This window comes from Neofelis nebulosa, chromosome 3 (assembly GCF_028018385.1).
Source record: "Neofelis nebulosa isolate mNeoNeb1 chromosome 3, mNeoNeb1.pri, whole genome shotgun sequence".
NCBI classification, from domain to species: domain Eukaryota; kingdom Metazoa; phylum Chordata; class Mammalia; order Carnivora; family Felidae; genus Neofelis; species Neofelis nebulosa.
This window is the reverse complement of record NC_080784.1, coordinates 163,376,284-163,392,103: the sequence shown is the minus strand read 5'-3', so window position 1 is coordinate 163,392,103 and position 15,820 is coordinate 163,376,284. Positions and strand designations below refer to the sequence as shown.

General features: G+C 41.0%; 1 protein-coding gene across 1 annotated transcript in view; it reads left to right on the top strand.

Moving 5' to 3' along the window:
* The window catches only part of KIT (KIT proto-oncogene, receptor tyrosine kinase), an 87,594-nt gene that overhangs the window by 41,396 nt on the left and 30,378 nt on the right, over nucleotides 1-15,820 (top strand). The window contains 4 exon segments of the mRNA XM_058722563.1: nucleotides 1,046-1,182; nucleotides 5,997-6,168; nucleotides 10,801-10,990; nucleotides 13,190-13,305. Coding sequence (XP_058578546.1) covers nucleotides 1,046-1,182; nucleotides 5,997-6,168; nucleotides 10,801-10,990; nucleotides 13,190-13,305 — 615 coding nt within the window.

Genomic DNA, 15,820 nt, shown 5'->3' with positions numbered 1-15,820 from the left:
TTGATTGGTACACGACTTCTCTCTTCTCGCTGGTCTATCTTTCGATCGGCCGTCAGGCAGCTGGCTCTTCCTCACTCCCCCCGGCTTCAGACTACTGTCAGCTGCTTGTGAACTCTTTGTTGCATAGTCCCCACCCCACACAACCGCCCACGACTGCCTCCAGCGGGGCGCATTGACCAACGACTGGCATTTAGACCGTACAGGGGGCAGTAGGAGGAGGGGACCGCCATGAAACCTACCGACATCGGGGCACCCCAAGTTTTGTAACCGCACGAGGTGTTCCTTCCGAGAGAAACTCACTGGGAAGCTTCAGTTACACTATTTGAAAAGATTAGCATACACATTATTCACTCCTTGATTTAGTATTGACAGAGGGATTGACTTTCTCCTCGGCTGTTTAATTTTCATGCATTCCCAAACTCTTCACAATCTGAGGAGGCAAGTACCAACTGAGTACAGACTTTGTTGTTATCCTGGCATTATGTAGATTATTTTGGTAGCTGGAAGATGTCTAGATTTTGTATCTCAGATCATCAAATTCGACACCAGTTGACATTCAGCAACTGGGGGGCTTTTTTTAAGGCTTTTGAAAAATTGTGCTCCTTGGCGTTAAGTTTGGTTATTTAAAATGGGGGTTTTCAGAGATGGACAACGTATTATTTTTATGGCCTACGGGAAAGATGCCTGTTCGGTTAAAAGAATTTAACTAGGTGCGGGTCACATCCTCATGAAACCATCAAGGTTGTGTGAGGTAAAGATTAATGCCAGGCCTGCCCGTTTCAAAATAGCATTGTCAAGGAGCGTTATAATCTCAAAGCAGACGGTCCTATCTTTTTCACCCGGTATTAATGAATTTGCTTGAAGGATACAAGATTTAATTGCTGATGCCTACAGATGTGCATGTACTACAGAGCAGTCAGTAGCATCCCTGATATTGTATTTAACAGACCACTGAGTAAGTTGTGCGCATTTGAGGAAAAGTGGCAAGTGAAAATGGCATATAATAGAACAGATTATTTGAGGGTCCCGTTTCTTTTTATTCTAGCCATCAGAGCTGTCCCAGTTGTGTCTGTGTCCAAAGCAAGCCATCTTCTTAGGGAAGGGGAAGAATTCTCCGTGATGTGCTTGATAAAAGATGTGTCTAGTTCCGTGGACTCGATGTGGATCAAGGAAAACAGCCCGGTAAGTGGCTTGTTCCCCCTTTTTTTTTTTCCCCCCAATCGATGGTTTTCTCTTTGTGGGAGATTTTAAGGGTTTGGTTTTTTTTTTCCTTAAAAGGGTCTATTAATTGTCCTGGGGAGGCTCAGCTGGTATGTCTGTCTGAGGTGGGACTGTCTGGGCGTGAGTCGAGATGCAGATTTCCCCCTTTCGTGACACCATATGTGGGTGTGTATCTTCATTATTAGTGACACATGCATGTCATTTGGTAAATTTACATTGAGAAAATCAACAAGAGGACTTGAGACTCCTTTTGTTACTGTACGCGGTTTCTTTGACTTTCCTGGGAAAATTTTAAGAAAACTAATGATTGCGTATGCACCTTGATTTTTTTCGGACTATTAACAAAGCTACCCAGGGCAGATTATTTAAAATATTGGGAAAAGTTGTCAATGTTTTTTTTTTCCTTTCACGTTGAAAAAGAGTAAATGGCCTCAGATACTAACCAGAGAGCTCTTTGCTTTCCCACAAAGTGGCCTATCCATTTGAGAGCTGGGTTTCTTTTTTGTATTGATCTGACTCTCCCCTCTGAGGCTGGTTACCTGAGATCAAGTTGCTAATGGCTTTCTGTTTGTTTTAGTCACTATTAATAAAATGGTTATCTTTAATCTGAAACATTTGGACATGTTTAAGTTCTCATTCGTTTAACAAATGCGTATTGAATGTCTACTATATGTCAGGTACTGTGTTAGGCATATCTTAAGTAAATTTTAGCCAGTTTTGGAAGTTCTTTGTTTTTTGTTTTTTTCCTCTCTAAATACTCCTTAATAGCAAGGTCTTTAAAATGTCTAAATTCCCAAATATTTTGTTTTCAAATTCCCATCGACTGAAGTTTCAGTAATTTTTATTTGCATAATGTTGGCCATCTAGTTAACGAGCTTTTACGGTGGTTTTTCTTCGTATACATATGTGCATGACATTGGAGGAAAGATATGATATAGTTTCCTTCTCCTCCTCTTCCTGTCCTCCCTCCCCTTGCTCTGTATTCAACATTGGTGATTTCATGCCTGTTTAAAGAATGCTTCGCTAGATAAGTAACCATGGTGATTAGTCTAATGCAAAGTAGTATGATGGTATTCACATAGACTTGTGATGGATGATCCCTTGCTGATGAAGCCTATCACCACTGACTAGGAGAATGGATTGTACTAGACTTGTTCTTTCAAACCAATGGCTCAGAGAAACAAGTTTTCGTTTCCTTATCATAGAATTTAATAAAAACGATAGTTTATGTATGGATTTTTGACTGACCTTATAGAACGCAATCCTATATAAATTGGCTTTCTATAATCCTTGATTTCAGATGAGAGAACAGTTTATACCATGTATATATTTGAGCCTCCGTATAACTTGAAAATTAGCTTTTTTTTCCTATGAGGAATTATATTGCCCCAGGCAGTTTTGTTCTGAACCGTTTTTCCCTGGAGTCCTACATGCCATTCCCAATTAATCCACCGGCATTGGAAGATAAGCCTTTGGTATTGGGAGCTCTTTGGGGAAATCCCAGTGTGTATCTCAAGGGTTAAGGAAAACCAAATCACATGCAAACAATATGTAATATGTGACTTGCAGATGGGGCTCATGGCTCTCTGCCAAGGTTCATCCATGAATCTTTTGTTGATATCCTTTGGCTTAATTTGAAATACTTAGCACTCTTAGCACTATCAAATTATTTTAAAAATCCATGGTATTTGACTCTGACCCTTTGGAATAACTAACTCACAATGAAATCTAGGATAAAATGACTGTCCTAGAGTTTTTGCTGTTGTGTGTTTTAAAACGTAAGAGAGTCTTGGCGTTTATTCAACACTTGTGAATCATGTTAGCTTTTCTAATGCTTTTAAACCCTTGTATTTTTTACTTTTAATTAGGATATTTGACAGTGTCCTAAAAATGGTCTTCAGGTTTGGGTGTTGGGTCTGCATCACTACTGAGGTCCAAGCTTTTCCTTCCCGCATTGACATGTTCATTGTTCAGGTTTAACTCCCTGTTAGAAGACCTTTGGGCTCTTGGGAGAACTAGAAGGAAGAGATACCATAAATCTAGAATGTGTGATGTTACCTGTCCATCGTCACTCTGCCTTTGAAGAGAAGTCTATGACATGATGGACCGGGAGAGGACAGAACAATGTCACCTCACCTTGCTATTACATCTTGATTGATCTTCTGCAGCAAAATGGCAGATTCCTGCCAATTACTAGAAGAATCTCTGGGAAGGGAGTATCTTCGAATCTGCCTAGTGCTTCAAATTGGAAAGGCGTTTCAAGACCTTTCTTTAAAGACCTTCTCTCCTTCCCTTTCAGAAACAAAAGCTGGGTGGGGCACCTGGGTGGCTCAGTTGGTTAAGCGTCCCACTTCTGCTCAGGTCATGATCTCACGGCCGTCAGTTCGAGCCCCGCTTCGGGCTCTGTGCTGACAGCTCGGAGCCTGGAGCCTGCTTCGGATTCTGTGTCTCCCTCTCTGACCCTCCCCCGTTCATGCTCTCTCTCTCTGTCTTAAAAAAAAAAAAAAAAAGAAAGAAACAAAAGCTATGACTGCTCGTATCCTTGACTTGCTCAAGATCTCACAGTTAGTTAACAAAGCAGGTTTCTCTTCTTTTTATTTCAAAACATTCAGCTTTGGCAGTCTGCTCTTATGTATGCTCATTTTAATGTAAAATTTTTTTTTCCAAAAATATAATAACATGAGGAAAAAAAGAGAAACAGATATAATTCTACCACTGCATGTAGCAGTGCTATGCAGTGGAAATATAATGTGAACCTCCTATGTAATTTAAAATTGTCTAGTAGGCACATGACAGAGAGTAAAAAAAGTAAAATTGATTGTAATATATTTTATTTAACCTTGTATAGCTAAAATATTACCATGTAATTAACAAAAAGTATCAATGGGTTATTTTGCATTACTTTTTTGATATTAAGTCTTCCAAATCGGGGACATATTTTATATTTACAACACAACTCAGTTTGGACCTCAAGCATCTCAAGAGCTCCAGTAGTGTCTATGTTGGCTGGTTTTTTTGTTTGAAATTTATTTCTATTTATTTATTTTATTTTATTTTTATTTTTTTATTAATTTTTTTTAACCTTTATTTATTTTTGAGACAGGGAGAGACAGAGCATGAACGGGGGAGGGGCAGAGAGAGAGGGAGCCACAGAATCGGAAGCAGGCTCCAGGCTCTGAGCCGTCAGCCCAGAGCCCGACGCGGGGCTCGAACTCACGGACCGCGAGATCATGACCTGAGCCGAAGTCGGACGCTTAACCGACTGAGCCACCCAGGCACCCCTTTATTTATTTATTTTAATTGAGAGAGAGCATGTGGGCAGTGGAGGGGGTGGGGTTGGGGAGAGAGGGAGAGAGGGAGGGAGGAAGAGAGGAATCTTAAGCAGTCTCTACACTCCCTGCGGAGCCCAACGTGGAGCTCAATCCCATGATCCAGGGATCATGACCTGAGTTGAAATCAGAAGTTGGATGCTGAACCGACTGTGTGACTGGTCTTTATAAACACTCTATAGCCCACTTTTTTTTTTTCTTTTCATATTTCTTTTCTCTCTGCCCCCATGCATATGTATTATCACATGGTTGCCATTCTAAGGTACACTCGATTTAGGTGTTTTAAGTAATATAAACATTTTTCTTATTTTCACATTCATGATTTTGATCCTTGGTAGACATTTAGGTCATCTCTGAGATATCACTGCAGTAAATATTTTTGAGCTTTTTTTTTTTTTTAATTGAGTTATTTCCTTGAGATAAATTCGCTGAAATTGATCAGGGGATATGAACATACTGCCAAGCTGCTTTCCACAAGGATTGTTCTGATTTACAATGCCGTCAGAATGGTCTAATGCTAATAGGCTCACCATGGCCTGGCCAGCAAAAACCCTTGATCTCGCTCCATGTCAATATCAGCTCCTTTACTTTCTTTTTTCAGTTGTTATTTTTTCAATTGGAATGTGTTCATATTACAGAAAATTTGGAAGATGAAGAAAGCTCTTTGGTACTCCTTTTAATCTTTTCAGAGAGGAGCTATAGTTTATATTTTACTTTATTCCCATGATATTTTCCATACCAGAAATCTCTCCATGTGTGAATGGTGATATCACAAGAGTAAATTTGTAACTTTTTCTCTTCAGCTCATGCTTAAGTAGTTTGGGTTTGGTCTTACATGTTTTACATACTTTGGGACCCTTTTTAATAGTTGCCAAAATTCTGCTGGGTAAGAACTGTAGGATGAATTTCCAAGCTAGCTTTAGACATTGGGATTCTACTTTTATTCTTGAAAATAGTATAAATATTAATAGAACATGATTATTAGAGATGTGTTTTCTTTCAATCACTAGGGTATAAAATTTAAAAAAATACATGTAACAGGAAATACTGATATGATCTAACTATGCTGACTCATTGTAAAATATCAGTAAAATATCAGCATTGTAAAATGTGGTATTTCTTATGTAGTAACTTCTAAAATTTGGCACTGTTAAATATTTAGTGCTGCAGAGTATTTGGAATCAGGTATGCCATGGTTATTAAAAAAATGAATTTTCATGTTTTTTCTAATAGTGACTATCTTTCAATATAATCCAGGAATATGAAGTGTTCCAATGACAGACTTGTCATGACGCTTTATTATTCTTACTTAAGTAGTGTATAATGAATGTTAATATGGAGAAGTTAATTGCTGCTATTTTTAATTTATCTAGCTAGGAAAGATCCTGAATATAAATTTTATGGTAATCTTTGATTTTTTTTTTTTTCCTCTCCTTCTGTAACCAGCAAACTAACGCACAGCCACAGAGTAATAGCTGGCACCAAGGTGACTTCAATTTTGTACGTCAGGAAAGGTTGACGATCAGCTCAGCAAGAGTTAACGATTCTGGAGTGTTCATGTGTTATGCCAATAATACTTTTGGATCGGCAAATGTCACAACAACCTTGGAAGTCGTAGGTAAATATCTCTATGGGAACGTATAAATTACTGGCAGTAGTGAAAGAAGACATTGCTAGAGAGTTTCCTTTTTATGTTAATAGAATGTTGAAGTGATTCTTAGAAATTTTATGATCACGGAATGAATGAATGAGTGAAAATGATCACGGTAGCCTTTTTCCAACTAGAGCCCAAGAGCAAATCCTATCAGTTTAATAGAGGGGAAGAGGAAAGATGTAACTGAAGTTGTTTCAATGGGCCATTTTCTGCCATCCGCCCTCCCCTCCCTACCACACAAAGTGTGACCTGGAGCTTTTTCAAAACTTCTAGTCCTTGCTGAATGACTTGAGTTTGGAAGTGGGTGTAGACTTTCTCTATGGAGGAGAGCAAGTGCTGAGAGCCTACAGTATTTCTCTGCGTCTTTTAGGGAAGTGCCTCAGTCTTTGGTTTATCTTTTTTACCGCCCAGGGGTCTGGTTTATTTGTTGCAGGAAGGGTTGAATTGGGCCTTTTCTTCCTAGTATGCCCCTTACTTCACCCTGTCTTGTAGCCTTATAGGCCGTAGCATAAACCTTCAGGAAGGAACCCCACTGGGGTTAGTTAGGTCCTTGGTTCTACCTAGCATAAACTGGATCATGGTACCTATGGTCCTAAGTGCATCTAGCTAGTACATACTATGTAAAGGTTTAACCTTTTCTTCCCTCCTCTGGAAATCTCACCAAATCTTTATTTTCCAAGATCTACTTAATGAGAACAGAATGCAGTGAAGTACTGTTCTTGATTTCCTGGAAATAATAATAATGTTTAAATTACTTTATTTACACTTTTTTTTCCTTTGGTCTTTTGAGTATTGTTCGAATTTCATCTATTTTCTTGTCTTTTTAGTGCAGTTATGTTCTTAGTGCTTGACTTTGATTAAGTACTTGCATGGTGGTGAAACTTCCTCATGAGCAATAATAAAACGATGTGATATTTGTTTTCATTTCTCCTCTTTCCCCCATGTTTCTTCAATAATTTATGAAGCAATGTTAGAGGTCTGTGATTTATTCTACAATAATCTCATATAATTTTGGTGTTTCTGCCCATGTTGTAATGGAAAGCATTACACACTAAATGTGGAAAAGACCCTTTACTTGCAATTATAGAGTCAGTGTGCAGAAAGAGTATTATTACTTTTTCCCTAAACGTGATTGTGAACCATTTATTAATTTGAATAGAAAGCTATGCTTTTAAAATATTAAACTCCATAAGTGCTAATTTGCTAAGTTGATTAGGGAGCATGTTGATATATCAGCTTCAGCTCCAGAAAGCAATTAGTAAGGATGTTTTGAGCATATTATTGTATGTAATCAGATTTTTAAAATCCGTTCATCAATTTCCAAGAATATAACTGTATAACTGGAAGGGCTTGTGGCTGTGAAATCTGAATCTGGTTTTGTATTGTTTCGGGATGGGTTGGGACGGGACAAGAAAGAGGGAGACAAAGAGAAAAGTCATTTCTTTTGGGGCTGGAGGTCAGATTTGAATATGATGTGGATCCCTTCTTGGCCTTTCAGCTAAGATCAAGTGTGCATATGACGTGCAGTGGCTTTGGGATAGTCCCCACCTGGTTTTGAGTTGGAGCTGTGCCACCTGACTTTGAATGCACCCTACTTTACCTCTGCCTGCATTTCCTCTTCTGAGAAGCACAGCCTCCAACTCCAAAGGCTGCAGAGAGGAGAAAAGGCAATAGATTTTATAGAAGTGCCTGGCATAGAGTTTGCACTTGATGAAACGTTAACGCATCACCAACTTCTTAATGCAGAAGTACCTGAAAAAAATCGTACTTTCTGTTAAAACAATGCTGATGGAGTTCTTTGATTCTAATAACTCTTATACTTCATGAATTTGAAGCTCTATTCCACTATAGGACATAAAACTATATTGAGCCTGTAAAGAACTCTAGAAAACTCAGGAAAACTTCGGTAGTATACATATGTGGTGATAATGAGAGAACTCACTTCAGTGCAATTATTGTCTGGAATATTTGAGTGTTTTGCTTTGGGTGTGTTTGAATTGATGACCTTAAGAACTGGAAACTGTAACATAGCATTTAGATGAAACATTTGTTCCCTCAAAATTAACCTAAATTTGCTTTAAAAATGACAGGAGGTTTTAATTTATGATTTGGGTACTAGAACAAGATGGTGGTTTCCATCTCCAACTCTGACTTGGATGAGTTTTTATTCTCACCTATGACAGATCCTTTTCCATTACTGCAAAGGAGAGTTGGACTCCACTTTTTCTTCTGAATCTATAGGAAAACCAAGAGGCAGCCAATGCTGTAATGACAACTCCTGGGAGACCTTAATATATGTAGCCAAATAGTGCCAAAAATAATGAAAAGTGTATTTAAAAGTTTATAATTACTAAATTTGGAAAAAGAATTAGAAGAATAAAATGAAAACTCTTCCATAATCCCACTAAATGTGACATAACCATTTTTAAGATTTGGTATATTGCTTGTATTTTTGTATGCAGCAGGGTTTCAGTGATGCCTACAAGCTTATTCTCTCTCTCTAACTGGAAGTATTATATGGAGAATCTAGGGATATGTTACAGTGAGAAAAGCCAAGCCTGGCGTCTCACAAACCTGTATTCAAATCTGGGCTCTGCCCTTGGGCAGCTAGCTCTTAAGCTTTCCAGGACTGGATATCTTTCATCTATACATTAGGAGTTATAAGCTTTCTCCCCTAGTATTGTTATGGAATTAAATATTTGTCATAATTGTTAATTAAAATGTAATGCCAAGCTACTTAAGGCAGTTCTTGGCACATGGCAAGCATTCCATAAATGGTGGCTATAAAAATAATATTGGCAATTATTTTATTACGTGTTTTTCAAGCTCTTTCTTATATTATTGTCATAGAACCATTTCTAACCAGTGCCCTGATTTTTAAAATTATTATATCCAAGGTAGAGAGCCGTTCTTTTTGCATGTAGCTACCCACAAAGAAGAGTGCTCCAACGGAAGTTACAGGGTTAAATTAGAGAATAGATAATTATAGAAAATCTATATTGCTAAATGCTTTCTGAAAGAGTTGTGCCAATTTACAGTGTGTAATTCAGCACGCTGCTTTTACCGCACTTGCAGAATTATTGAGTTTCTTTCAAATTAGTTTTGCTATTTTTCCATAGGATGGATAGACTTTATTTTTTAACAGCTTTATTGAAGTTTTGCTATTTTTAAGAAGTGAAAAGTGATGCCTTATTTTTAATTACCAGTTTAGGGGTGCCTGGGTGGCTTAGTCGGTTGAGTGTCCAACTCTTCTTGATTTTGGCTCAGGTTGTGAGATCGAGCCCCATGTTGGGCTCCATGCTGAGTGTAGAGACTGCTTGGGATTCTCTCTCTCTCTCTCTCTCTCTCTCTCTCTCTCTCTCTCTCTTCCCTCCCTCCCTCCCTCCCTCCCTCTCCCTCTCCCTCCCCCTTTCCCTTCTCCCCCTTGCCCCTCTCTCCCTATTGGGCTCTTTCTCAAATTAAAAAAAAAAATGGATTTACTAGTTTAAATATTTTCCATCTATTGATTTTCATGTTCTTTTTCCTATTACCTTAATTTTACAGTATAGACATTGAAAAATGCTATGTATTCAGATTCTTAGGACTTTCATGATTTGATTTTGTTTCTTCTGTTGTTTCTTTTTTTTTTTTTTTCTTTTTTTTTTTTTAATGTTATTTCTGAGAGGGAGAGAGACAGAGTGTGAGCAGGGGAGAGGCAGAGAGAGAGAGCGAGACAAAGAATCCAAAGCAGGCTCCAGGCTCTGAGCTGTTAGCACAGAGCCCGATGGAGCTCGAACTCAGGAACCACGAGATCATGACCTGAGCTGAAGCTGGATGTTTAACCAACTGAGCCACCCAGGCTCCCCTCTTCTGTTGTTTCTAAAACGTCTAGAAAACTGCCCCCTCTGTAGAAGTTTGATAGGAGTTCATTCTGTTGTCAGTTAAAGATATAGTTTGATTATTAAAATGCTGTACTTGGGGCACCTGGGTGGCTCAGTCGGTTAAGCGTCCGACTTCAGCTCAGGTCATGATCTCACGGTCCGTGAGTTCGAGCCCCGCGTCGGGCTCTGTGCTGACAGCTCAGAGCCTGGAGCCTGCTTCCGATTCTGTGTCTCCCTCTCTCTCTGGCCCTCCCCTGTTCATGCTCTGTCTCTCTCTGTCTCAAAAATAAATAAACATTAAAAAAAATTTTTTTTTTTAAATAAAATTCTGTACTTGATTTCATCTGTGATATATTACATGATGAGGAGGTAACAGGTTTATTTTTCTTCAAATACTAAATGGCGTTCTTTCAACACCTTTATTGACAATTTGAGCTCTCTTCCCCCTCTTGACTTTTGACACCTTCTTATCACATATACAATTGTACTGGGTCTGGGTGTGGGCTAACCATTTAGTCCCAACACTTTCTAACCTAAGAAGTAGTTCTAGAAGACTTACAGGGTGGTGCTAGCTCTTGAAGAGAGTTCCTTAAGAGACAGAGAAGGGAGAATAAACATTTCAAGTGGGTCCTTTCTGAAACCAGCCAGTTACTTTTGTAAGCCAAAGGTGAAGTTGGGTTTTCCATTGGATGGCTGTGAATAATAGTTTCTTCCTGTTCTATTTTGTTATAATCAGCTAAAGGATTCATTAACATCTTCCCGATGATGAATACCACAATATTCGTGAATGACGGAGAGAATGTGGATCTGATTGTCGAATATGAGGCATATCCCAAGCCTGAGCACCAACGGTGGGTCTATATGAACAGAACCCTCACTGATAAATGGGAAGATTATCCCAAGTCTGACAACGAAAGTAATATCAGGTAAGAAAAGAGCCTTACACTGAGGATCAGATGTTTTCCCCCTCTCTCCTTGGCTTACCAGGGCCTGTGTCTGTGACCCATAGATGTATGAGAAGACACCTGGTGTGGAAAGAAGTTTGGGCCTGCTTCCTGAGTCTTTACACCAGTATTTCCTTTCGCTTTGTGATTAGAGCACGCACGGAAGTCCGTGCCTCAGTTTTCTCATTTGTGAAATGGAAGATCGTTTGCTCCCAGAGTTCTGAGGCTAGTTCCGAGCAGTGACTGGCATGTGCTAGAGACACAATGAAATCTTTTTTTTTTTTTTTTTTTCCACAGAAAGAGGAGAGTTAGTGCCTTGAATCCTTTTTTTTAAAAATGTAAGGTAACTAAAGCCTCATTCGGTAGCTCTGGGCCAGGCAGTGAACCCAAGTTCTGTCATAACACACACCCCTCTCATTTGATCCTCAACAGATTTATGATGAAAATAGAAGCAATCATAAAATAGTAACAAGTAAAAGAAAACTAGTAAAGAAAAATAAATACAATAAAAATGATTTTAAAAATTAAAAGAGTAAACTAGGCAAAGTAGCTTCCTTCTTGTAAGCTGCAGGTGTTTTTGACTGTGCTGCACTGTTCTAAGTACCTGACATATAGTGAGTCAATAATTTTAGTCTTCCACAAGCCCCATGATCAGGCACTCTTATTTTCATCATTTCTGTAGAAGAGGAAACAGACACAAATGAGTTAAGTAACTTGACCAAGATCAAAATGGCTACCAGAGGTAGATGCCCACTTAGACTTTGTATTTTTTTCCAGTCAGAAACTATGGGCTGTTACAGCAATGTGGGTGAGAGATGATGTTGTCCTGGGCCAAGATGGAAGGGTGGGAAGGAAGGGAATGGATTTGGCAGGCATCCAGGCCGCCTCCACAGGAATACTCAGTGGTTGAGGGGGTGGGAGAGAGAAGTAGGTGCTGAAGATGTCCCTTCGGATCCTGTGTCCGTCAGCCACGTTGGATGGCGAGGGGTGATGCCATTCAAGGAGGAGGAAAGGTTGGCAGGGGAAATACTGTGAGTTCGGCTTGGCGTTTGTTGAAATTGAGGTTGACCATGGGCTCTCTAGTAGAGATGTTCAGGTAGGAAGTATCCTAGGTCAGGTTCCCTCGAAGCAGAGCCTGAGACAGGGATTCTGGGTCAAGGGCTTCATTAAGGGGAAGAGAGACCTTCCAGGGAGTAGGAGAGCAGGGTGGGGAGGATAAAGGAGGAAAAAAAGGATATGGGTGAGCAGTAGGCTGATCTCAGGGGTCCTCTGGAGCTGGCTTTTTGTCCCTCTCCATGGGCGGTCACTCATTGCTGTAGACCTGGATGGCAGTCAACTTTCAAGTGGGCCTAAGTGCCCAAGGGCAAGACTTGGGAGGACGTCACAGGTGTGAGTTATCATTAGCTGTACCCACAGGGCAGGGGTTGGGGGCTTGAAAATAGCTCTGTAGAGGAGGTGTAGGACTGAGAAGTCTGAACTGGAGGTAAAGATTTGAAAGTTGTGAGCAAACAGCGAGTAGTTCGGTGCGAGAGTAGATTGCTCAGGGTCACGTCAAGACGGTTGTGTCCGGGGCTTCTGGCAGAACTCCACACTCTGTCTACATAGCCATATCTGCCGGCCCTGCCATAAAAGAGAAGCTTCAATGTCAAGTACTACGAAGGACTCTAGGAAGAGGTGCTGGGCATGGGAGGAAAACCAGGAGATTATGGAGTTGCAAGAAGGAAGGTGAGGGCCCACAGTGTCGACTTTGCTCTCTGCATGGAGACAACTCCATGTAGATGCCTGCCAGGCTTGGGTCCTTCCAGGTGAGTGTTGTGAAAGCACAGTGGGGCAGGTGAGCTCAGGACACCGGTGGGGGGGAGACTGAGTGAAGGACCGTGGGCAGAGAGGGACCATGGACAAGAGGCCAGCCAGGGACCGGGAGGAGGCTGCATTGCCTCTCCCCACTCAGCACCCTCACTGGGCAGCCATTTTGTCCCAAGGTAAATATAGGTGTATATGTTTATATTTGTTAATGTGGATCTTGTTAATACTGAGTTAAGTGAGTCTTATTTTTCCTCAAACAGGTGTGTATTTCCAGACAGAAATGGTGGATAAAACACTCACTTGAGGCAGGCCCTTCACAAGTGATTGATTTATTGCCTTTTTTTTTTTTTTCCCTGTGTGTGTGTGTGTGTGTAGATATGTGAGTGAACTTCACCTAACCAGATTAAAAGGGAACGAAGGAGGCACTTATACGTTTCAAGTGTCCAATTCCGATGTCAATTCTTCCGTGACATTGAATGTTTACGTGAACAGTGAGTAAAACAAATGGGTTCTTATCTTTTTATTTTTTATTATTTTAAGTTGTGGCTCGTGTTTGTAACAGCTGCAGAACTGAGCTCATTGTGTGCTGTGTAAATAATGTTTCATGATAATTTTGACCTTAACAAAGACCCCGTGGTTTGGTGGTTGGAAGAATGTGTACGAAAGCCAATTCCTTGTCCTACAACTCACTGACCGCACGACCTTGTGGAGGGCGCTCAGATTCTGGGTTCTGCCTTTGAGACAAACAGAGGAGCCCTAGAAGTTAAAAATAACTGTCGTTTGAGGGAAAACGTATTATTATTGATTGTTGAAATGGGGAGGCAGAGGTTGAATGAGACCTGGATTACGGTGTTAGTTGGGTAAGAGATGCTATCAAGCTCTGACATGATTTCTTTGTGACAGTGCTTTCTTTTTCGGGGTTGTGAGATTATTTGTGTTTTGATTGTTCTCCTACTAAGGCGGAGGCAATATCGATCCAGATCCATAGGACTCTCCTGCGTAGCACATGGGTACTAAGGAGAGGAAGCAGGTGGTTTAGGATGGGAGGCTGGCTTTGGACATGGGAACCGGAACACCTGAGTCCTGCCCCGCTGTGGCCCCCACAACATCTTGGAGAAATGTCTTTGCCCAGAGGTTGAGGCCAAGGGAGCATGCTCACCAGCTGGGGCTTCTGCTATGTGCTGGGCTTTTCCCCTGGCTCTACTCTGGGGGCCTATCTGCATTTCCAAGGAAGGATAGCAGGTGCCTGCCATACTGCACCAGCCAGGGCACCAGGGCACGGGAGGGCTCCAAAGACACAGAATTCCAAGGAGTGGCCAACAAAATGACCCATCGGAATTAGCCGTCCTGGGTGTGTGTTGGTGGGGTGGGGGGTGCGGGGGGGATAAGGAGACAACCCGGAACATTCCCTAGGAGACAACTTAGTCACTGTGCTGGGCACTTCCTGTATGCTGGTGAGAACAAAGAATGGGCGCCGGTTTCTTGTCCTGAAGGAGCTTGCCTGCTCAGAAGTGAGTTTACAAGTTCATTGATGCCGAAGCTCCGCGGTATGCGGCAGGTAGCATGATCCATTTCAAGGGTAGACAGGAAACAGCTAGTAAGTGCCATTTAGGGCAGGTTTTTGATTGCTCTTCTGGAGTCTTTTAACTAGACCTTCATTTCCAAGCACAAGATGTTCTTAACGTGTTTACATCAAGAGCGTCACGTCTGTGGAGCTAAACAAGTTTCTGAACTACAGGCCTTCTCAGGATCCTTACTGTGCTGGTGTGTGTTATGCCTCCCCAGGAGGGCGGGTAGATGCTGTGTGCAGCCCAAGCTTGGTTGACCACGGAACTTGCCTCTTTTTTGGAGGAAATCGTGTTAACATCGCAGTTCCTCTGAACAGCTTTGATTATATGGTATCTCATTAGCCTGCATTCCAGGCATCTCCAGATTAATTCAGGTGTTAATCAGAGGAGTTTAGCATATTACACATGGGCAAAATGATCTGCTTCTGCAAAATCTCAATATTCGAGTAATTTAAGAGACGGTTGCAGGTAAATCAATATCCTTACAGGCTAATATGCACATTGTCCACACAAAACTCAATTTTTCGGTGCTCTGGTGCAGTGTTTCCCAAATATCTGTGGTAAACCTTTCCTTTTTTTTTTCCAGTTTATTCCGGATCAGTACTTTCTATAAAATACAGTAAGAGCCAGGATGCCTGGGTGGCTCAGTTGGTTCAGCATCCGACTTCGGCTCAGGTCATGATCTCATGGTTCATGGATTTGAGCCCCGTGTAGGGCTCTCTGCTGCCAGTGCAGAGCCCATTTCGGATCCTCTGTCCCTCCTCTCTCTCTCTCTCTCTGCTCCTCCCCTGCTGGTTCGTTTTCTCTCTCTCTCTCTCTCTCTCTCTCTCTCAAAAAAAAGAAACTTGAAAAAAATATGGTAAAAGCCAGTCACTAGGAGAGTGAAATGAAAAAGAACAGACATATGCAAAACCCACGTTTGATTTTTTTAAATTGTGAGATTCAATAGATAGAAAAATGACTGTCAGATTGCTCCTTGTAAATGCTTATTATCAGGTTGTGTACTTAACTCTCGTTGACCAGGAACAGCGGATCATGGCCATGGCCTGCCCCACAGACCTCACTTTGAGAAGCTCAGTAGTTGGGAATTTTATAAAATGAAGTGCGTTTTGCGTCTCTTCTTTCCCTGGCTTCAAGGTCAAGGAGACACTGAGATCTGTCTCTTTCCCCTTTTTCATGCTTCCATTTGCTAGTCTGGTCTGCCAGTTAGCCGTGAGTCATTGACCTTAGAAAGATGTCTCTGAAGTCACCCTTACTTTTCTCTAGTGACAAAATTGCTGCCATTTTACTTACCAGGCTAATTTGCCATCCAGCAGGATCAGTGTTAGTCACCTCTGCTGGTGAACTCATGCTTGTTTTGAAACTGGATAAGAAACGGCATTAAGCTTCGCAAATGAATTTTTTCTCGGATTCCCCGTTGGTGCAGAAGGCCTTTTGT